Genomic DNA, 23434 nt, shown 5'->3' with positions numbered 1-23434 from the left:
CCCAAAATGGTGACAATCTTGTTTGACCTCCCAGAACCATGTATGACCTTGTCAACTGATCGTGCATCTTTATTTCAATGGAGCAAAGGATCAGGTTGGTTGATATCAAAGATCCTCATTTCCCAAACATTTGATAAAAAAAAACAAGGCCTAATACATTGGTTCCAATAATGGAACAATGGGAAAAACAAAACAAAAAACTTCCAGATCTCAGAAAAAGTCACAAACTTAAAAATGTTCATGCACAAAAAGTTCTGATTTTCTTGTTGCCACTGAAATATAAAGAACCTAACCCCCACCATTGGTGAAAAAAAAAGAAAAAGGAACTAAAACAAACAAGACAACTATAAACGTTCCGACTTGAAGAGTCACACTGCTGGGTTATTGTTTAAAAAAAACCAAACAACAACAATGGCAGAATTGCGTCTTTTTTTCACCATTTCACTGCTCTTGGAATTTTGTCTGTGCATTATACGGTTAACTGAATTCATTACAATTTGTCTTGTGCAAAAATAACAAATTAATATTGAAAATTGAAAGTAGAATGATAAAAAAAATAACAGAAAATAAATAATAATTAAAAACAAAACAATAAAAAATTGCCCAGTTGTGTAAGGGTTAAATAAAAGCTTTATTAAATTTTATAGGGTATTAGGCTTTTTGTGCCGGGTCTCGCACCAGGATGGGTAATGCAGGTAAAGCTGCAAAGAAATATTCGATTTATATTAGCCGACCCTGATGACAGATGTTGGGGAAATGAGGATGGGGCATATTTGCAAAGTGATCCCTTACCCCATTAAAATAAAGATGCACGCTCAGAAGACACGAGCATACATGGTGCTGGGAGATCAGAGAAGACAAAGCCTCCCATATGTACGGCCAGCCTAAGTCCTAGGGGCAACATGAGCAATATAGAACCTAAATGGATAAAGGTGGAGCATTCGCTCACATGACACTTACTGTCCAGTTCGGAATCCAGTTTAGTTAGGAAACGAATATTGAAAATGGCTTTAATCAGATCTTCTGGGAAATACTGTGCAACAGCAAGAGTGAAGCCCACCAGAACCAAGAGATGAGGAGGGAAGGAGTCTGGAAGGTAAAATAACACAACCACTATCTTATACATTTTTTTTTTTCATTCCTGATCTGATATTAGACGAAGCTGAAGTATTAAAGAGTTTTCATTTTTATTTCATAAATCAATAGCACTCATAAAAATAAGTCTTATCAGACAAATCGGCTTTTTTTTTCCTCTCCTCCTGGACTGATCTTTCACGCTCAGTTCATGAGTAAAATCTTCCATTACTGAGATAGGAGACAGCTGGTGCTCATAAAGTTCCATGGAGAAGTGTAACTGACGATTCAGAAGAACTTACAGCGGAAAGTCTGTGTCCGTCTCCACCTCCTCTCCATAGAATTTTATAAGCACCAACCTATCTCACAGTAATGGGAAAATCTGTCTATATAGAGAATGGAGATTGAAAGGAGGGGAAGTAGCACATTTCTCTCATAGAATATATTACAAAATCGCCAGTCACTCTTTAAGAATAAGGTATGTTAGCAGGAGGAGGAATCAGCCCGACCCCTCTGGGCAAATTCCATTCATTTTTACGGATCTGTTCACATCTGCACCGGCGGCTCGGCTACTGGTTACGGAGTCTTTAATGGAAAAGATACTGCTGTCAGAAACCAATGGGAAATGACAGCCGCCGCTGGGATCAGATGACACAGAGGTGAACGGAGCCTTATGGAATGTGTCTGTTTCCTAGGGCTTAAAATGCGTAAATGCGGCGATGTCACTCAGCTACAATACCTTCATTTTCTTTGTGAAAAAGGAAGAAATAGATTAGAAAATGGTAGAATTCTTGTGCAGAACATGTTTTTTTTTGTTTGTTTTTTTTAAGGGGAAGCGGTGTAGAGCAATGACTGCTGTACGTGGCGGCCTGTATTCTGATGATAGGTTGGACAGCGGCAGGGAAAAGAAATAATCTGCAGCTCAGGATCATAATATGGGATGACGTAGCAACTTTATTAAAATTATTTTAGACAAGGGCCCAATCCATAAAGGTAAGGAAATTATAACATTAGGGCTACATTTTTTAGATGAAAACGGGACAATTCTTTTTTTTTCTCTTTTCTTCACTTGCCCGTGTGACCACAGTCTATAATATGGGAAATTCATCACTGAAATTCTGATGTGATTATCTGCACAATAACCACGATGTACTAAAAATAAAAATAAAAAGTTGTGGGGTTTAGGTTTTCTAATCTGCAGCTTGTTAATGATAATGTGGATTTTTTTGCATATTTTCACTTTTTGCAACGCGGAGGCGGAAATCACAGTAAGGCCGGCCTCACACTTGGCGTAAGACAATACGCCACGTATTATACGTCCGTACTACGGCCGTAATACAGAGAAATGTTCCCAAAATAGTGATCCGTAGTCAGGGTGTTTCAGCGTATTTTGCGCATGGCATCCTCCGTATGTAATCCGTATGGCATCCGTACTGCGAGATTTTCGCGCAGGCTTGCAAAACCGACATCTAATGGATTTATGTGCTCAAATGTTCGGGAAAACATATATACAGTATATATATATATATATATATATATATATATATATATATATCATTGAGACACATATATATATATATATATATATATATATATTCTGTATTTAGATTTCATTCAGCGCGATATCTGTGAACAGCCGGTAATTCAATTGCCGGCTTTTCATTTCTCCTGCACAAACCCGACATGATATGAGACATGGTTACATACAGTAAACCATCTCATATCCCCCTTTTTTTTTTGCATATTCCACACTACTAATGTTAGTAGTGTGTATGTGCAAAATTTCAGCGCTGTAGCTGCTGAAATAAAGGGTTAAATGGCGGAAAAAATTGGCGTGGGCTCCCGCGCAATTTTCTCCGCCAGAATGGTAAAGCCAGTGACTTAGGGCAGATATTAATAGCCAGGAGAGGGTCCATGGTTATTGGCCCCCCCGTGGCTAAAAACATCTGCCCCCAGCCACCCCAGAAAAGGCACATCTGGAAGATGCGCCTATTCTGGCACTTGGCCACTCTCTTCCCACTCCCTGTAGCGGTGGGATATGGGGTAATGAAGGGTTAATGCCACCTTGCTATTGGAAGGGGACATTAAGCCAGATTAATAATGGAGAGGCGTCAATGATGACACCTATCCATTATTAATCCAATTGTTGGAAAGGGTTAAAAAACACACACACACATGATTTAAAAGTATTTTAATGCAATAAACACAGCGGTTGTTGTAATAATTTATTGTTCTCTCAATCCATCAGGAACACCCTCGCTTGGAAAAATAATAAACGCACAAGATACATACCTTCTGGTGAACCGTCTCGTCCCACGAAGTAATCCATCTGAAGGGGTTAACTAATATTACAGGCACGAGCCCTGCTAAATGCAGCTGTGCTCCGTGCCTGTAATCCCCGGTGTTGTGAATTTGGATTCTGGGCTCCCCCGGTGGCCGCTTGTGGAATTGGACTTGTCATCCTCTTTCCTGTTTCACCTGGTTCCATCAGTAGTGGGTGTCGCTATTTAAGCTCATTTCTCTGGTGGTTTCTTGCCGGTCAACAATGTTATCTGATGCCTCTCAGTGCTTGTTCCTGCTTCTAGACTACTACTAGATAAGTTGGACTTTTGTCCTTGTTTTGTTTTGCCTATTTGTTCCAGTTCACAGCTGAAGTTTTGTTACTGTGTCTGGAAAGCTCTCGTTGATCAGGGATTGCTACTCTGGCGTTATGAGTTAATGCCAGAGTTTAAGGTAATCTCTGGATGGTGTTTTGTTAGTGTTTTTCTGCTGACCATGAAAGTATACTATCTGTCTTCTGCTATCTAGTAAGCGGACCTCAAATTTGCTAAGACTATTTTCCTGCTGCGTTTGTTGTTTCATCTGAACTCACCGTCATTATATGTGGGGGGCTACTGTCTTCTTTGGAAATATTTCTCTAGAGGTGAGCCAGGTCTTATATTTCCCTCTGCTAGCTATTTAGGTCTTAGGCCAGAGCTGGGCATCTAGCGATAAATAGGAAATGCTACCTGGCTATTTCTAGTTGTGCGGCAGGCTTAGTTCATGGTCAGTATAGTTCCATCTTCCGAGAGCTTGTCCCTCTATAGGCTTGCTATGATCTCTGCCTGCAGAGATCATGACAGTTTGACCGGCCCATAAAGTGTTAAAGACCCAGGTTTAGAAAGGAGAGTTATAAGAAGTCTGCTGGAATTTTTTTTTTTTTTTTTTTTTTTTCCTCCAGTCTGCCTTGCTGCAGTCTTTTTTCTCTCTCTCCTCCTAATCTCTGTATGCTCTGTGTGCACCTGACAATAATGGATCTCCAGAGTGTAACTGCGGGTTTGAATAATCTCATCACGAAAGTACAAAATTTACAAGATTTTGTGGTACATGCTCCGGTATCTGAGCCGAGAATTCCTTTGCCGGAGTTCTTCACAGGGAATAGAGCTAGCTTCCAGAATTTCCGAAATAATTGTAAGCTTTATTTGTCCCTGAAGTCTCGTTCAGCTGGAGACCCTGCTCAGCAGGTTAGGATTGTGATTTCCTTGCTCAGGGGAGACCCTCAAGATTGGGCCTTCTCATTGCCAGCAGGGGATCCTGCGTTACGCGATGTGGATGCGTTTTTTCTGGCCTTGGGCTTGCTTTATGAGGAACCTCATTTGGAACTTCAGGCAGAAAAAACTTTGATGGCACTATCTCAGGGGCAAGACGAAGCTGAAGTTTTCTGCCAAAAATTCCGTAAATGGTCTGTGCTTACTCAGTGGAATGAGTGCGCCTTGGCGGCAACTTTCAGAGAAGGTCTCTCTGATGCCATTAAGGATGTTATGGTGGGGTTCCCTTTGCCTGCAGGTCTGAATGAGTCCATGACAATGGCTATTCAGATTGATAGGCGTCTGCGGGAGCGCAAACCGGTGCACCATCTGGCGGTGTCTATGGAAAAGACGCCAGAAAGTATGCAGTGTGATAGAATTCTGTCCAGGAGCGAGCGACAGAATTTTAGACGGAAGAATGGATTGTGTTTCTATTGTGGGGATTCTACTCATGTTATATCGGCATGCTCTAGGCGTACAAAGAAGCTTGATAAGTCTGTTTCCATTGGCACCATTCAGTCTAAGTTTATTTTGTCTGTAACCCTGATTTGCTCTTTGTCATCCATTGCCACGGACGCCTATGTTGACTCTGGCGCCGCTCTGAGTCTTATGGATTGGTCCTTTGCCAATCGTTGTGGTTTTGATTTAGAGCCTTTGGAGACTCTTATTCCTCTGAAGGGGATTGACTCCACCCCATTGGCTAATAATAAACCACAATACTGGACACAAGTAACCATGCGTATCAATCCGGATCACCAGGAGATTATTCGTTTCCTGGTGCTGTATAATTTACATGACGATTTGGTACTGGGATTGCCATGGTTGCAGTCTCACAACCCAGTCTTGGACTGGAGAGCAATGTCTGTGTTGAGCTGGGGATGTAAGGGTATTCATGGGGACGTACCTTTGGTTTCTATTTCGTCGTCCATTCCCTCTGAAGTCCCTGAGTTCCTCTCTGATTATCAAGACGTCTTTGACGAACCCAAGCTTGGGTCGTTACCTCCGCACCGTGAGTGCGATTGTGCCATAGATTTGATACCGGGTTGTAAATATCCAAAGGGTCGTTTGTTTAATTTGTCTGTGCCGGAACATGCTGCTATGCGGGAATATATAAAGGAGTCTTTGGAAAAGGGACATATTCGTCCATCTTCTTCTCCCTTGGGAGCTGGGTTTTTCTTTGTCTCAAAAAAAGACGGCTCTTTGAGACCATGTATTGATTATCGGCTTCTGAATAAGATCACTGTTAAGTATCAATACCCATTGCCATTGCTTACTGATTTGTTTGCTCGTATAGAGGGTGCTAAGTGGTTCTCTAAAATTGATCTTCGTGGGGCGTATAATTTGGTGCGGATCAGGCAGGGGGATGAGTGGAAGACCGCATTTAATACGCCCGAGGGCCACTTTGAGTATTTGGTCATGCCTTTTGGTCTTTCTAATGCCCCTTCAGTTTTCCAGTCTTTTATGCATGATATTTTCCGCGATTTTCTGGATAAATTTATGATAATATATCTGGATGATATTCTGATTTTTTCTGATGACTGGGACTCTCATGTCCAGCAGGTCAGGAGAGTTTTTCAGGTTCTGCGGTCTAATTCTTTATGTGTGAAGGGGTCTAAGTGCGTTTTTGGGGTCCAGAAAATTTCCTTTTTGGGGTATATTTTTTCTCCCTCTTCCATTGAGATGGATCCCGTCAAGGTGCAAGCTATTTGTGACTGGACTCAGCCCTCCTCTCTTAAGGGTCTTCAGAGATTTTTGGGCTTTGCCAACTTTTACCGCCGATTTATTGCTGGTTTTTCGGATGTCGTTAAACCACTGACTGATTTGACCAGACAAGGCGCTGATGTTGCTAATTGGTCCCCTCATGCTGTAGAGGCCTTTCAGGAGCTTAAGCGCCGTTTTGCCTCTGCCCCTGTGTTGCGTCAGCCTGATGTGAATCTGCCTTTTCAGGTTGAGGTTGACGCTTCGGAGATCGGAGCTGGGGCAGTGTTGTCGCAGAAAGGTTCCGACTGCTCCGTCATTAGGCCTTGTGCCTTCTTTTCTCGCAAATTTTCGCCCGCAGAGCGGAATTATGATGTTGGGAATCGGGAGCTTTTGGCCATGAAGTGGGCGTTTGAGGAGTGGCGCCATTGGCTCGAGGGGGCTAGGCATCAGGTGGTGGTATTGACTGACCACAAAAATTTGATTTATCTTGAGACTGCCAGACGCCTGAATCCTAGACAGGCGCGCTGGTCTTTATTTTTTTCTCGCTTTAATTTTGTGGTGTCATACCTACCGGGTTCTAAGAATGTTAAGGCAGATGCCCTTTCTAGGAGTTTTGACCCGGACTCTCCTGGTAATTCTGAACCCACAGGTATCCTTAGGGAGGGAGTAATTTTGTCGGCCGTTTCTCCTGATCTGCGGCGGTCCTTGCAAGAGTTTCAGGCGGATAGACCGGATCGTTGTCCGCCTGATAGACTGTTTGTTCCGGATGATTGGACCAGCAGAGTCATCTCTGAGGTACATTCTTCTGCATTGGCAGGTCATCCCGGAATTTTTGGTACCAGGGATTTGGTGGCAAGATCCTTCTGGTGGCCTTCCCTGTCACGAGATGTGCGAGTCTTTGTGCAGTCATGTGACGTTTGTGCTCGGGCCAAGTCTTGTAGTTCTCGGGCTAGCGGACTGCTGTTGCCCTTGCCTATTCCTAAGAGGCCTTGGACACACATCTCGATGGATTTTATTTCAGATCTGCCTGTTTCCCAGAAGATGTCTGTCATCTGGGTGGTCTGTGACCGTTTCTCTAAAATGGTCCATTTGGTTCCTCTGCCCAAGTTGCCTTCTTCTTCTGAGTTGGTTCCTCTGTTTTTTCAGAATGTTGTCCGATTGCACGGTATTCCTGAGAATATTGTTTCTGACAGAGGTACCCAATTTGTGTCTAGATTTTGGCGGGCATTCTGTGCTAGGATGGGCATAGATTTGTCTTTTTCATCTGCTTTTCACCCTCAGACTAATGGCCAGACCGAGCGGACTAATCAGACCCTTGAGACATATCTGAGGTGTTTTGTCTCTGCTGACCAGGATGATTGGGTTGCTTTTTTGCCATTGGCAGAGTTCGCCCTCAATAATCGGGCCAGTTCTTCCACCTTGGTGTCCCCGTTTTTCTGTAATTCGGGGTTTCACCCTCGATTTTCCTCCGGTCAGGTGGAATCCTCGGATTGTCCTGGAGTGGATGCGGTGGTGGAGAGATTGCATCACATCTGGGGGCAGGTTATGGACAATTTGAAGTTGTCCCAGGAGAAGACTCAGCGTTTTGCCAACCGTCATCGTCGTGTTGGTTCTCGGCTTTGTGTTGGAGATTTAGTGTGGTTGTCTTCTCGTTTTGTCCCTATGAGGGTCTCTTCTCCTAAGTTTAAACCTCGGTTCATCGGCCCTTATAGAATATTGGAGATTCTTAATCCTGTTTCTTTCCGTTTGGACCTCCCTGCGTCCTTTTCCATTCATAACGTTTTTCATCGGTCGTTATTGCGCAGGTATGAGGTACCTGTTGTACCTTCAGTTGAGCCTCCTGCTCCGGTGTTGGTTGAGGGTGAGTTGGAGTACGTTGTGGAGAAAATTTTGGACTCTCGTGTTTCCAGACGGAAACTCCAGTATCTGGTTAACTGGAAGGGTTACGGCCAGGAGGATAATTCTTGGGTCAATGCATCTGATGTTCATGCTTCTGATCTTGTTCGTGCCTTCCATAGGGCTCATCCTGGTCGCCCTGGTGGATCTGGTGAGGGTTCGGTGCCCCCTCCTTGAGGGGGGGGTACTGTTGTGAATTTGGATTCTGGGCTCCCCCGGTGGCCGCTTGTGGAATTGGACTTGTCATCCTCTTTCCTGTTTCACCTGGTTCCATCAGTAGTGGGTGTCGCTATTTAAGCTCATTTCTCTGGTGGTTTCTTGCCGGTCAACAATGTTATCTGATGCCTCTCAGTGCTTGTTCCTGCTTCTAGACTACTACTAGATAAGTTGGACTTTTGTCCTTGTTTTGTTTTGCCTATTTGTTCCAGTTCACAGCTGAAGTTTTGTTACTGTGTCTGGAAAGCTCTCGTTGATCAGGGATTGCTACTCTGGCGTTATGAGTTAATGCCAGAGTTTAAGGTAATCTCTGGATGGTGTTTTGTTAGTGTTTTTCTGCTGACCATGAAAGTATACTATCTGTCTTCTGCTATCTAGTAAGCGGACCTCAAATTTGCTAAGACTATTTTCCTGCTGCGTTTGTTGTTTCATCTGAACTCACCGTCATTATATGTGGGGGGCTACTGTCTTCTTTGGAAATATTTCTCTAGAGGTGAGCCAGGTCTTATATTTCCCTCTGCTAGCTATTTAGGTCTTAGGCCAGAGCTGGGCATCTAGCGATAAATAGGAAATGCTACCTGGCTATTTCTAGTTGTGCGGCAGGCTTAGTTCATGGTCAGTATAGTTCCATCTTCCGAGAGCTTGTCCCTCTATAGGCTTGCTATGATCTCTGCCTGCAGAGATCATGACACCCCGGCAAATGAATGAAATGTAGGTCATTGACCTACATTTCCTTCAGTCGCGGTGATGCGCCCCCTGGTGGATGCCCTCATCTGACCTGGAGCGTGGAAAAAAGTTCCCAGGCTGCAGTTCATGAGAACATCCAGCAGGGGCGCCTCACCGCGACTGAAGGAAATGTAGGTCAATGACCTACATTTCATTCATTTGCCGGGGATTACAGGCACGGAGCACCGCTGCATTTAGCAGGGCTGTGCCTGTAATATTAGTTAACCCCTTCAGATGGATTACTTCGTGGGACGAGACGGTTCACCAGAAGGTATGTATCTTGTGCGTTTATTATTTTTCCAAGCGAGGGTGTTCCTGATGGATTGAGAGAACAATAAATTATTACAACAACCGCTGTGTTTATTGCATTAAAATACTTTTAAATCATGTGTGTGTGTGTTTTTTAACCCTTTCCAACAATTGGATTAATAATGGATAGGTGTCATAATTGACGCCTCTCCATTATTAATCTGGCTTAATGTCACCTTACAATAGCAAGGTGGCATTAACCCTTCATTACCCCATATCCCACCGCTACAGGGAGTGGGAAGAGAGTGGCCAAGTGCCAGAATAGGCGCATCTTCCAGATGTGCCTTTTCTGGGGTGGCTGGGGGCAGATGTTTGTAGCCAGGGGGGGGCCAATAACCATGGACCCTCTCCTGGCTATTAATATCTGCCCTCAGTCACTGGCTTTACCATTCTGGCGGAGAAAATTGCGCGGGAGCCCACGCCAATTTTTTCCGCCATTTAACCCTTTATTTCAGCAGCTACAGCGCTGAAATTTTGCACATACACACTACTAACATTAGTAGTGTGGAATATGCAAAAAAAAGGGGGATATGAGATGGTTTACTGTATGTAAACCATGTCTCATATCATGTCGGGTTTGTGCAGGAGAAATGAAAAGCCGGCAATTGAATTACCGACTTTTCACTAACAGCGCTGCGTATTTCTCGCAAGTCACACTGCAGGTCCGTGTGGAATCCGTATTTTTCTCGCCCCCATAGACTTTCATTAGCGATTTTTTTGCGCAATACGCTGACAAACGCAGCATGCTGCGATTTTGTACGGCCGTAGAAAGCCGTATATTACGGATCCGTAATATACGGCTGATAGGAGCAGCCCCATTGAGAATAATTGTGCCGTTTATTTTGCGAGTTTTACGGACGTAATTTCTGCGCTCTTACGTCCGTAAAACTCGCCAGTGTGAGGCCGGCCTTAGAAAAATGTGTCTCTTTAATCTTCCAGGGCTGTGATTACTCCTGGGGTGAAGCGTGGCCAGATCTCCACTTATACTGAGAATACAATGAATACTTACTTAAATTAGCGAGAATATGCTGAATACACATTGTAAAGAATTCTTCTTCTCGCGGGGGATCATAGCCCAGATTGACAAAGGCAAATAAAACTCTGTTCAAGTCTGTGGGATGGATCTTAAAAAAACAAACAAAAAAATACATTATTAATCTGACAAATAGTCTTTACTAACACAGTGTGTACATGACATAGTCCAGTAAATGAGAGGGATTTCTGCAATCACAGCATTGATGATCTTTCCTAAGGATACCCCATCAGTGCAAATCACAGCTCAGGGGAGCACTACACCCATCAATCTGCTACTGCTGGGTCATCAGTGATAGCTAATGATAAAGTGATCGCAGAGAAAATGGTCTGTTTGCCATTAATGTGCTGGATCAGATTTTCATCCATTTTTAATCTGTAAGTCCGTTGTTTTTTTGCTTTTTCCTCCATTGTGGCATTTTATTTTCTTGTATTTTTTTTTCACAGACCATGACCGCGTATCGCCAATGCAGGATCCTGTTAGACATGAATCCTCAACCCCAACTACCTTGCTCCCTATTAAAACCATACCCTTTTACCTACCCAATGAATTGACACAAAGACATAAATTTCTTTTGGATAATTTGGCCACAGCGGCCATTTTATTAACAAACAAATACATTAATAACAAATGTAAACATTGTAAATATAAAAACCTCGAGGGGAGGGTTCTTGGAGCAAAAAATCTGGCTCATAATAGGCCGAAAGCCTACCACAAAATTTAACTGAAAAACACGTATTTACCCTCAGCCGTAACCACCAGCTCAAGGGCACCATGTAACCCGTTTCGGGCAAACCAACCCCAAAGCTCCCGAGGTAAACACCCCGTCCAGAGCCTGTAACAAAAGCCAGATCAACCCTCTAAGCATCATCACCAACTCCAAGAACCCCACCCCCCGCCACACACGAACAGCCCTGACCACCTCAGGCTCGTGAGTGCCCCACCATCGCCAAAGCTCTTTCTACACCTTCCTGCAGACCGAGCGCCCATAAATCCATACCTATCTCGTTAAGGTGCACTCCATCATCTCGCCAGAAATTCCCAACCCCGGCCTCCAGCTCAAAGTGTCTAACGGCAATACCACCGTTCCGCGACACAAAACTCGCCACCGACCTGTTCAATTTCACCCTGGCCCTGTTAATCCCTTTTTGGGAACGGGCCTCCCGCCACGTCCGGCGTGGCACAATGTCCGACCACACCGTCAGAATACCAGGGAAAGAAACCCACAGTCTCAGAAAATCGAAACGGATATCCCGAATCAATTCCCTCACTGGTTTTGCCCCCAAATCGTTACCTCCCAAGTGAACCACCAAGATGTCCGGGGGGCGATCCAGGCGTGTGGCACGGGAGAATTCCGACAAAAAACTACGCCACAACATACCACGACGACCCATCCAACGAATAACCACTGCCTCCCGACCAAAACCCAGTTGCCTACCATTCAACCTAGCGTCAGCCCGGAGGGCACCCCAGTAAACGAAAGTGTGTCCAACAATCCAAGCCAAGGAGGGGGGCCGACCTGTAAAACATAACCACAATTAACAAAAAACACCAAAAACACACCTCAACTTGCCGAATCAATGTCGCACATAAGACAGGTAACGATTAGAACTCCACCTGCCTATCTTCTTAATCACCTCCAGCCCCAGGCCCAAACCATCGGCCTCGGACGCAGCCCCAATCCGAAAAGAGTGCGAACCGAAATTTTCCGGATTAACACCCAAATATTCCAAGCCTCTCTTCAAAATAGCTACAAACTGGAAACGTGACAGAAAATCCCCTCCTTGGTGTTGTAACAAAGGACCAGACCTGACCAGGCACAAATTCCAATAAGCCTCCAAACAGTGTTGCGGGCACATACCGCTACCATCCACCCTTCCTAAAACTACCTTCTTTCCCCTGCCCAGCTGGTCCGTCTTCGATTGCCGTATCCAGAAAGCAATACCACCATCCCAAAAACCCATATCTTCCGCCAAAAGACCACCTAACCTGTCCCTGCTCGGGGAAACCAATTCCCCCAAACGCAAGGCACCAAAAAACGCTAAAGAAAAAGCCAAACGAAACAGTACCACCTCAAACTGAGAAGAACAAATGAAAACCAAGGCCTCGCCTAACCTCTGCAACGTTCCAAAAGAAATGGGCCTACGCTTATCAAAAGTTACATTACCCTTACGAAAACCCTTCAACGCCTGCGGTATCACAAAGTCTTTCGTAACGTCCCTTAACCCTTGAAGCTGAAAACCGAAAACCAAACCTGCAATGAACTTATTCAACCTAGACACAGACCAACCCCATTCCACCACCTTACCTATCAGGGCCAATAACGCCATTGTCCTATCGCCATCAGACTCAGTCGGGCCACATTGAGCCAACCAACCTTCCCACATAGCCCAGGATGCCGTGTAATCCAACCAAGTCCTATTTGACACTGAAGCTTGAATCAGTCGGCCTCCCGTTCCGTAACAACCTGCCACAGCTGCAAAGGACATGCCGCTCCTGTCGCCTCCGAATCTGGAGCCAATTCCCGGAAACGGTCCCACTGCAAACGAGACAACGCGTCAGCTATGTTGTTCTGAACGCCTGGCACGTGCACCGCCGAAATCCATGCATTCAACTCCAAGCATTTTAACACCAACTCCCTGACAAGCCTGATCACTGGGAGGGAAGAAGAAGATAAGCTGTTAATCACAGACACCACGCTTGAGTTATCGCAATGAAAACGGACGCGCCGGTCTCTAAAATTGTCGCCCCAAATAAACACCGACACCACAATTGGAAACAGTTCTAACAACGTCAAATTCTTGGTAAGCCCCCTCTTTTTCCAATCTTCAGGCCACACACCCATACTCCATTTTCCTCCACAATAGGCACCATAACCAACTCCACCTGCTGCGTCCGTGTAGATCTCACAGTCAAATGCATTGACATCTTCCCACTGAATAAGCGACCTGCCGTTATAGCTAACCAAAAAACGTTGCCAAACAAGAAGGTCATCCTTATGCTCTCTACCCAAACGAATAAAATGGTGGGCTGACCGAACACCAGCAGTCGCCCTGGACAGTCTGCGGCAAAAAATCCTGCCCATCGGCATAATACGGCAAGCAAAATTCAGGCGGCCCAGCAACGACTGCAACTCCTTCAAGGTAGCCTTCCGCATTTTACTGATCCTGTCCACTTCTTGCTTAAGCAACAGCAATTTATCGTCAGGCAACCTACATTCCATTTTTTCGGAATCAATGAGAATCCCGAGAAAACTCAAAACCTTGCAGGGGCCCTCCGTTTTATCCTGCGCCAAAGGAACACCGAACTGTCCAGCCACCCATTCCATGGTGGCAAGTAGATGACCACACACCGCAGAATCCGGTGGACCAACAAACAAAAAATCATCCAAGTAGTGGATGACAGAAGGAACGGCTGAAACGTCTCTCACTACCCATTCCAAAAAGGTACTGAAAGTCTCAAACAATGCACACGAAATCGAGCATCCCATGGGCAAACACCTATCCAAGTAAAAACCCCCTTCCCAACAACAACCTAACAAAGGAATGCTCTGTGGGTGCACCGGCAGAAGCCGAAAGGCCGACTCAATGTCTGTTTTTGCCAACAAGGCCCCGGGCCCGTACCTGCGCACCCACTTTACCGCCGCATCAAAAGAGGTGTAAACAACAGAACACAACTCGTCCGCAATCCCGTCATTAACCGACGCACCCTTGGGATAAGACAGGTGCTGAATCAGCCGGAACTTATTCGGCTCCTTCTTAGGCACCACCCCAAGCGGGGAAACAATTACGTCAGCCATAGGCAGCGAACTAAACGGCCCCGCCATTCTTCCCAATTCAACCTCTTTTGCCAGCTTAGCCGAAACAATCTCCGAATGCAAACTAGCCGATCTCAAGTTTTTCGTAGAAAAAGGGACAACATGCGTCGGGTGAGGGATCTTAAACCCCTCAAGAAAACCTTCTCTAATAACCTCTGCCTTGAGAGAATCCGGGTATCTATTTAGATAGGGGGCCATCTTTTGAAGCCTCACCGGAGTCTCCCCCTTGACCGCCACCCACGGATGGCTTGCCCCGTGATTTCTTAAAACATTTAGCGGCCCCATGTGAGGCCCCGCTACAGTGGGAGCACACATGTTTAAACTTACAGGTTGCGCCAAACTTACACTGGCCGTCGTTAAACTGCCAGCATGTCCCCGTCTTTTCCTTAGCCTGTGACCCCTGACCTCCTCCACCTTGTCCTGACTGCTGACCGCTACCCCCTCCGCCCCCTTGAAAGGACTGCCCGTAACGCACCGGTGCCATAACCTTCAACCACAATCCAATGTCCTTTTGATCCCATCTTATCTCGGGCCTCACCGCCTTGCGCTGCCTGAACTGTTCATCGTATCGCAGCCAAGCCTGGCCCCCATAGGTACGATGCGCTTCACCAATAGACTCCAAATAACAGAAAAGGCCCGAGCAATTCTCTGGGGCTTTCTCCCCTATCACGCTCACCAGAATGTTAAATGCCTGCTGCCAGTTAACAAATGTCTGAGGAATAAGGCGCCAACGCCTCTTTTCCTCCTCCTCCTTTTTACTATCATCTTTCTTTCCTTTATCCAAATTAAATTTTTCTAAAGGAAGGAGAGAGAAAATCTCGACGTATTCGTCTTTCCAAATCTTTTCCTTCACCTCCTTCTTCAAATGGGCCCCCAGCGGGCCCTCAAAGCACACAAAAACCTCACCTTTTGCCCTATCATCTAACTTGACGGTATCGCCCCTCCCCGTTTCGGTTTGTACCGACACCGACACACCGGCCGCTGAGGACAGCGGCCCGCTAACGGAACTTGCAGTCTCGCTCGGACCCCCAACTCCACAACCGGCAACCGACACCCAAGCCCCAGCGGGCGACGCTCGGGCACTATCCGCAACCCCGCCATCCAAATCTTCTCAAGATCTGTGACATACCCGCCAAAAGTTCTCTAATACCCGGAACCTCACCACCACCCCCACTCCGCTCAACAGACCCCGAAACACCCGCTACCGGAAAAGGACTGGACATATACTCACGGGGCTGCGCAGGTGCTGTGTCCCCACCAGCCGTGCCTCCTGAAGCCTGCCGATCGCTTTCGTCACGATGCTCGCTCCCTGAGTCGTCGCTGTTGCTCCTCTGCCCCAGGCTTGCGCCCCAGGCCTCCACGTCACCAGGGGGGACCGAGACTGGCGAAGGCGACCGCTCCCTCGACCTCCTGCTGGACCTGGATCTGGCAGCTTGCATAAGTCCCCTGGGTGCCGCAGCCGGACCATCCGCTCTGTGCGCCGCTCCTGCGCTGCCTCGACCACGTGCTCCTTGCCGCGGTGATGCCACTGGCCTGGCCGCCATCCTGCTGCGCCGTCCTGTCCCAGAGCCAGGTGCACCGTGCGGCAGAGGTCTAGGTGCACCCGCCGCAGTACTTCCCGGGTCCCGGCTCCTGTCAGCTGCTGCCGCTGCTGCGCTCCTACCGCGCACCGTCCCTGGAGTCACCGCCGCTGGAGCAGCTCCCCGGCGGGTCTGGAGTGCAGATGTCGGCGCTGCAGCGCTCCCGCGCCCCCTGCCAGGCCGAACCGGAAGTGCGGCCATAACATCCGGTGAAGCGCCGGCGTCCTGCCGCGCCTGCCCAGCTCCCGCAGCGCCTCGTCGTCTCGCGCCAGCAGGGCCGCCGAGTGGATTCCTGCCGGAGGGGGGGGGCGGGCGGTGTGGCTGCGCCGCGTCCCCCAGCCCCCGCAGGGTCCCGTGAGGGGCTCCGCGGCCTGCGCCTGCCGTGCGGTGTGGTATCCGGGGACAGCCTCTCGGGCGGCCTCGACCTCCTGGAACTCCGGCCCCGGCTCCCGCTGTCCTGGCTGTCACTGCCTCCTAGCAGCCCAGTGAGCTGCTCTTCAAGCCATCCGGCCCTCCTGGATCTTGCCTCCCTGCGAAGCCGAGCGACCAAGCTGTCCACCACGGCCATGGTGAGTAACGCTGCGGCAGCTGGTCCACTCACTTTGGCTGTCTCTAACTGACTGACCCCCTTTCCCGCACTTTTCCCAGGTCCCCCCCTCCCAATCCCATAGAATTCCCCGCCCCATTTGCTATCCACCAATCCTGAGCCTCCCATTCTAACTTTTTAAAAGAAAATTACTACCCTGCTCCCCATGGCAACGCAGTCATGTGGGGGCTTCCTTTTAGCTGCGCCCCATACAGCCCCCCCTCTATAGACTTGCATCAGAGAATTTGATCCATGATTCAGATCAAAAGTGGCCATATCTCAGTTTGGTTTTTTGCAGGCACTGCAAAAAAGCAAAACATACATGTAAACAGCCCCATAGACTATAATAGGTACATGATCTGTGAGAAACACTGAGAACATGTATGAAAAAAACCAGACGTCTGAGACCTAAGGGCGCAGTCAGACGACCATATAAATTGGACTGTGATTGGACCACAATGCAAAGACTGTCCAGCGGTTCTACCGACCTGAGCATGATGGCTGTACAGGAAAACATGAAGCGGTCACGCTCAGGTCGGGAGAGCCGCCGGCCAGTCTGTGCATTGTGGTCCGATCACAGTCCAATTTATTTGGTCATCTGACTGTGTCCTAAGAGTACAAGTATTGACTGGTAGAACAGCAACACCAAATCCTTCATTTAAAGGAATTGTCTCATCTATAGTGGCCAAAAGTGCTTGTAAAAACAATTTACTTCTTACTTTAAAATCCTCTCCGTTTGCAATAATGGAAGGAGTTTTAATTCTATAGTTTACTGCTCATTGTCTAGGTTACCAGCCACTCCTGCAGCTTGTCAGAAGTGTCCAGTTTCCCAGACAAGCAGCATGCACATCTGCCTCTGCAGGCCATCTGGACCTTAGGAGCGCACCACTGTCCCCTGTCCCCTTACCCCATTGCAAGCGAAAAATCGGGAGGCAGGGGAGATGGGTGCTACCAAAGATACATGATGAGAGAATCCCTTTAAGGATTTCCTGAAGGAATAACAGAGGAACAACAATGAAAAGATGCTCCGGAATAATTATTACATGGGGGTACCATAGTGTAACACACAGGACTGGTGCTCTTTAAGCCGCCCATAGACAGCTGTCAGGTGCACGCACTGAATAGACCTTTGGCCACCAGATGTTTAGTTTGGGCCAGTGACTGGCCTTCCAATCTGAACCCACGGGGCTTCTACCTTTGTGACATTCTCCATGGTGACTTCTGCGATCTTGTCCAGAACCGGAGGACACAGAGTATTACAGTAACTAATAACCAGCGCCAGAAACGGTGCGTTCCTCCAGGTGACCTGGTGCAGCAGGCGCTGGCAGGTGAGCAGGATGTCGTCTATCAGCATATTCTGCAGCCACTGCCCGTTCATCACGTACGTCAGCTCATTCAACAGATGATCAATGTCGTCCATATTCTTCACTCTCTCCAGTCCGTATCGGCTCACTTTATGGAGGAGTTTCTCATACATCCCGGATTTATTCTGCCTGGACAGCTGGGCGGGCTGTAACCACCGGATGACGCTGTTCGCGATGCTATTCAGGTCGCTGAGGTCACACTGGGGAATGACGTCGTCAATCTTTCTAAGGACGGCTTCATCCACTCTAGTAAGGGTCAGCAGCGACAGTGACCTGGTCATCATAACCACCATAGATGGGACATGAGACGTCTTCATAAAGCTACGGGAAGGGACATTTCAGGCACCAAAAACAAGTCACCATCTCAGAATCAAATCATTTATACATGTGACAAAGGGAACAAAAAGAAGCCACCAAAACCCTCAAAACACATTAATGTGGGCTTTATTTTTGTGGTTTCCCCAGGCAAAAGATAAAATAAAAGGTCCATAGAACAAAAATGTCACGTATTTATTAAAAACAAACAAACAAAAAAAACACTTTGTGATGAGTGTCACTCCAAAATTACTAATTAAAATAAGCCTTATAAAATAGTCCTTATACAACCCATATGTTTGTAGTAATAAACTATTATTGTTGAGCATATTTATGTTAAAATCCGGGTGCCCGTTGTTGGCACGGCCAAGATATTTTTTTGCCTCCTGTGTTGATTGACAGCGCTCGCTTGGAGAAAGCACACAATGTAGCAGCAGGAGCCAGCGCACGCGCTCACAGATCTCTCTCCTCTCTGCTGCGGCCATGCGATTTTCCTCCCTCTTCTTTCTTTAACGCTTCTTGCTCGCCACACTTCTGCATCTTTCCGTGGAGCGAGCAGCCACAGCAGAGGAGAGAGGTCAGTGAGCGCGGTCGGTGAGCGCGCACAGGCCTCTGCAGTTACACTGTGCGCATGCACGCTGGAGGACTCCCCAATGTCACCTTGACCAGTAGCGGACATACCATTGGTGCAACCAGTGCAGCCGCACAGGGGCCCGAGAGGTCCAGGGGCCACTGCTTTCCCCAAACCAGGTGGCATTGTGCATTATAAGGAGCTCTCCGGCTGCAAATGGTCCATATATTGTTCTTGCACAGGGGCCTCTGCTGTCTGTGTCCGCTCCTGGCCCTCACGGTATACCAGTCGTATGTTTGTATTCTTATTAGTGACCTTGTCTTACCCACATGGTAAACCCAGCGCCATTCTAATAGGGCCGTCCACATGTCCCTTTAACCCGATTACTCGCCACACATGCATGGAAATTGCACTTACGCAGTTAGACGTTTTTGTAGATCCGCAAACAGTTGATAGTTTTGGCAGGGCAGGCAAACCACGGCATCTGTGAGCTTACATAGATACAGGCGATGGTAATGATCCAGATTGTCCTGGATGGCGGAGCAGATCCTGAACGGAGAGAAAAACGAAAAGATCACACATCATCAAGCAACATAACGAGACTCCATCCACAGCCGTGCCACGTCCTCATCCAGAAGGGACACTCCCACACAGTGTGCCGTGTGTGGCAGAACAAATTTCACCCGGACCACAAGCCCCACTGACGTACATATGGGTTTTTGTAACTTTGATGGCAAAAACGACACAACACACTGCGCCAGTGTCATCAATAAGTTAGGAAACGGCCGACAGAGTCTCTAATAAGTGGTGGACGCTCCTTGCTCCACTGTAAAGATGCTTCAAGAATGTGCACCATATAAAATGGTTCATAGGTTTGTAAAGGCCCCATATACCGTGAGGGTCGGCCAAGCGTTCATCTGGCCATCAGCTCGCTCTCACTCTATTCCCCCCATGGACATGAATGCTCAGTAGGGTGGCTCATGCATTGAGGAGTGGAGAAATCCACCATCGGACTCATCGGTCTGTACATCAAAGGGATCAGGCAAAAAAAAAAAATAAAACCTCTCAGTACTTATTTGCTAGGAGGAGAATACTAAGAGCCTGAAATGGCTGATTACAGGGAACAACAGCTTGCATCCATCTGAACAGTAAATGGAAATATGGCAGGATTCAGACATCCATATATTATGATCCAGGTATGGACCGAATTGGCCGAGGATCTCCTGGCCTCACACATGTATAGTTGGGTCAGCAGACCCTCGCTGGGGTGCAGCCCGTACCCGGACCGTGATAATATGGACAATATCAGATTGGACAGGAAGGATCCAGCTCCAAACCATTCACGGCTTAGAGAATCCACTTACTTCTGAATGAGGATTGGGTTCTTGCACTCGGCCTCCGCCATGGTCTCCAGCACGTACACCAGACTGATGTGATGGATCTTACCTGCCAGTATGACAAGGTCGTCTTCAAGCCTGGAGGGAACAAAGGAGCTCAAACCTTTACAAATCCAACATTTGGCAATTGTTTCCAGTACTGAATTCCTAGATTAGACTACAAAATAATCAGGAGCTTCCTCTAATTAGGGAATACGAGTTCTATTTGAGTATTATCATTGCATTATGGGATTTTTTCTGTTGGTTCAGGGCTGATACGTAGTATCCCTTTAAGGGGCCGATACATCACATCCCTTTAAGGGGCCCACTCACCTATTTCTTATCTCTTGAGAAGCCATCGGAAATAAGGCACAAAATATTTTTCCGAAATGATCCGCATTATTCCATAGGTTTGATATTTCGAGCAGAGACAATTTTGCCATCACCTGAAACTCGTACTGCTTGAAAGCCATTTGCCGGTAGAGGCCGCTGACGATGCACATGGTGTCCGTGCTCATTTTATTCTTGTCCCGCACAAAAATCTGATTGCATTTATCCAAGAGGGGCTGGTAGTCATACTTCATAAGGCACAGAAACTGGACGACCCGGCGCACATCTATGTAGTTATCCCCCTCCATTAAGGATTCTGCCTTGCTGATCAGTCGGTGCTGCAACCGCTTAGAGGTGACCGGGAATGTCTTCATCATAAGGCTGGACAGGTATCTGGAAAAGGATTAAAAAGGATCATGAATGTGATCTATAGCACATATGAAGTGTGTGATATAGAGAGTGGCTTGCAAAATGAGTTAACTGAGAGTCCATCAGTGAGCTTATCCTGACACCCTACGCAGAAAGCAGCCAATCAGAGGTGTGGGCCGGGTTATACAGAGCTCAGTATTTAGAGCACTGCAAGATCTGCAGCAGAGAAAACAGGAACTTTATCAAAACTACAGCAAGCAGCCCAGTAAGTGACACATCGCTGGAATCAGAGTCTCTGCCCCTCCATCATACTGCACTCAGATGGGTCAAAATCAGACATAACCCACATTTTTTCCCGCATTTTTCCCGCAGAGTCCGATAAAAAGATTAAATAAATTTTGGACATGTGCACAGCCCTATTGAATATCATAGTTACGAGCGCTACAAGTGAAAACTACACATAGCACTCATCTGAGAAAATACGTCTTATGCACGAGCCCAAATAGCAAGTTAATCAAATTAATCTCCCTGCTCTAAGTATCAGCAGAGAGGTAACGCGGGATCGGCATTGGCTTCAGCAGGGAAGTTATACTTATTTTGTTATTTTACAGCATTTCCAGATTTGGCTTTTTAAAAAAAAAAAACAAAAAACAAAAAACAGTTAAGCACGTTAATTTTTTTCCCTTTTCAGCATTCTAGAATTTTTTTTTCATTGTTTTCATTCGCGTGTCACCACAGGTCAATATGGTCTTATTTTTGTAGACAAGTACTATTTTGCCTTACGCATTTATTAGTAATATTTTTAACATCAGACAGTAAATGGAAGTCTTAGGGCATGTGTCCACGGTCAGGTTTGCTTCAGGCTTTGGTCAGGATTTTATGCAGGTAAAATCCTGACCAAAAATGCACCTGAGGTCACTGGCAGGTCACCTGCGGTGTTCCTGCGTGTTTTGCTCATAGTAGCAACATGCTGCGTTCTGAAAAAACGCTCCGCATGTGCGTTTTCGCAGGAAAAACGCATGCGTTTTTTAATGCACAGTGGAGACGGGATTTCATTAAATCCCCTCCACTATGCTGGAACATCTGGACGCTGCGTTTTTGATGCTGCGGCTCAGCGCTGCGTCAAAAACGCAGCGTTTCCTGAACGTGGATACATACCCTTACATTTAAAAAATGATGTTTTATTTTTATTTTTTTTTTTTTATTTAGTGTGTGGGGTGATGACATTGAAGGATAGTTGCACCAGTCTCTGCCTATAGAAATCCATGGGTGAAAAAGAAATTAAAACAAATATACATATGCAAGATTCAGTAGAAAAATAACAACAAGGCTGGAATTTGGGGGCGTGTCCTATTAGAACACCAGAGGCAGAGCTGACGGAGCCAAGATGGCTGCTCCCATGAGCTGTATTTACCACGACTTTGGCGGAACTAAAATGACTGTTTAACAGTCCTATTGCTTCCAAAGGTAATTTATTGTATATTTAGTTATATGTGCTATCTCTCCGCTGTAAAATAACTTGATATGTTTGACAGTGATGCGTCCACTTTAAGGGGTCAATGGGGACCACTCCTCGTTAGCTTCTTAAAGGAAACCTGTCAGGTCACTCAGGACTCGCAAACTGCTGACATGATGATTTACTTGCCATAATCCAGCAATAAAATCATGCCCTTCCTGTAGCATAAAGTTATGCATATCCTCCACATTTGTATTGCCCTCATTCACTATCCGGATAGTTCTATGAAAACAACACCTCTGGTCAGAGATAACTCACATCCTGAGGAGGAGTTTTCCCCTTTGGAGTCGACCCATCACCAAACATATCAGGTTATACTACAATAGGGAAGTAGTAGATATAAGTAAATAGGAATAAATTACCTTTGGAAACATAAGGACTGTGAAGACAATTATTTCAGCTCTGAGAGAGCCACTGTGACCTGACAGGATCCCTTTAAATCACTTCCAGTAGTCTTAGATACTGGTGACCGCTTACCTAATATTTTGTATGTTCTCCAGGCCCGTGTTCAGGGCATTGGCTACCTTTCCCATTAACGGACTGCTGCCCAGATCTAGTTTTTCCAAACAAACTGAGAATTTCGACAACGTCTCCGGTTCAAACCTGAAACAGGTAAAAACATACAATCAATCATATAAATACAAAATAACAAACAATGCGCCATACAGTTATATAGGATAAAATCCAAAAGATTTCTTTATAAAAAAGTAATTTATTGATCTAACTTTTTAGGTTTCGTTTTTCCAGTCCGCAGTTGCAAAAGTGCAGGACTCCACTGTCCTGGCTGTGCATCTTGTCTCATGTTTACGATGCTACAATGAAATGCTATGACGTGTATACTAGTGGGAGAAGAGGGATACAATGCGGAAAACCTTTGGGCAACACACAGCATGACGAACCTCAAGAGCCAAAGAGCTAATGCTGGGCAACTAAATGGCAAAATGGCTGCTGGGATTGGTAATCAAACATTCCACCAGCCTTACTTTTCCAGTCTTCTCCAGCCTTCCATTAGCAGCTGCTGCACCAAAGAGTCGTGCGCTTCCACATTAAACCTTGAAATACAGAATACAACAATGGTAAACGAGATGC

General features: G+C 46.4%; 1 protein-coding gene across 1 annotated transcript in view; it reads right to left on the bottom strand.

Moving 5' to 3' along the window:
- LOC143784359 (FAST kinase domain-containing protein 1, mitochondrial-like) overlaps positions 1–23434 on the bottom strand; it is a 45550-nt gene that overhangs the window by 14316 nt on the left and 7800 nt on the right. Inside the window, exons 3-10 of the mRNA XM_077272554.1 lie at positions 23329–23397; positions 22823–22948; positions 20464–20853; positions 20119–20229; positions 19172–19303; positions 17700–18189; positions 10498–10612; positions 961–1089 (exon numbers count right to left, since the gene is read on the bottom strand). Of these exons, the coding sequence (XP_077128669.1) occupies positions 961–1089; positions 10498–10612; positions 17700–18189; positions 19172–19303; positions 20119–20229; positions 20464–20853; positions 22823–22948; positions 23329–23397 (1562 nt within the window). The remainder of the gene's footprint in view (positions 1–960; positions 1090–10497; positions 10613–17699; positions 18190–19171; positions 19304–20118; positions 20230–20463; positions 20854–22822; positions 22949–23328; positions 23398–23434) is intronic.

Source organism: Ranitomeya variabilis, chromosome 7 (genome assembly GCF_051348905.1).
Source record: "Ranitomeya variabilis isolate aRanVar5 chromosome 7, aRanVar5.hap1, whole genome shotgun sequence".
NCBI lineage: Eukaryota > Metazoa > Chordata > Amphibia > Anura > Dendrobatidae > Ranitomeya > Ranitomeya variabilis.
Note: the sequence above shows the minus strand (reverse complement) of the source record. Positions and strands in the feature narration are given on the sequence as shown.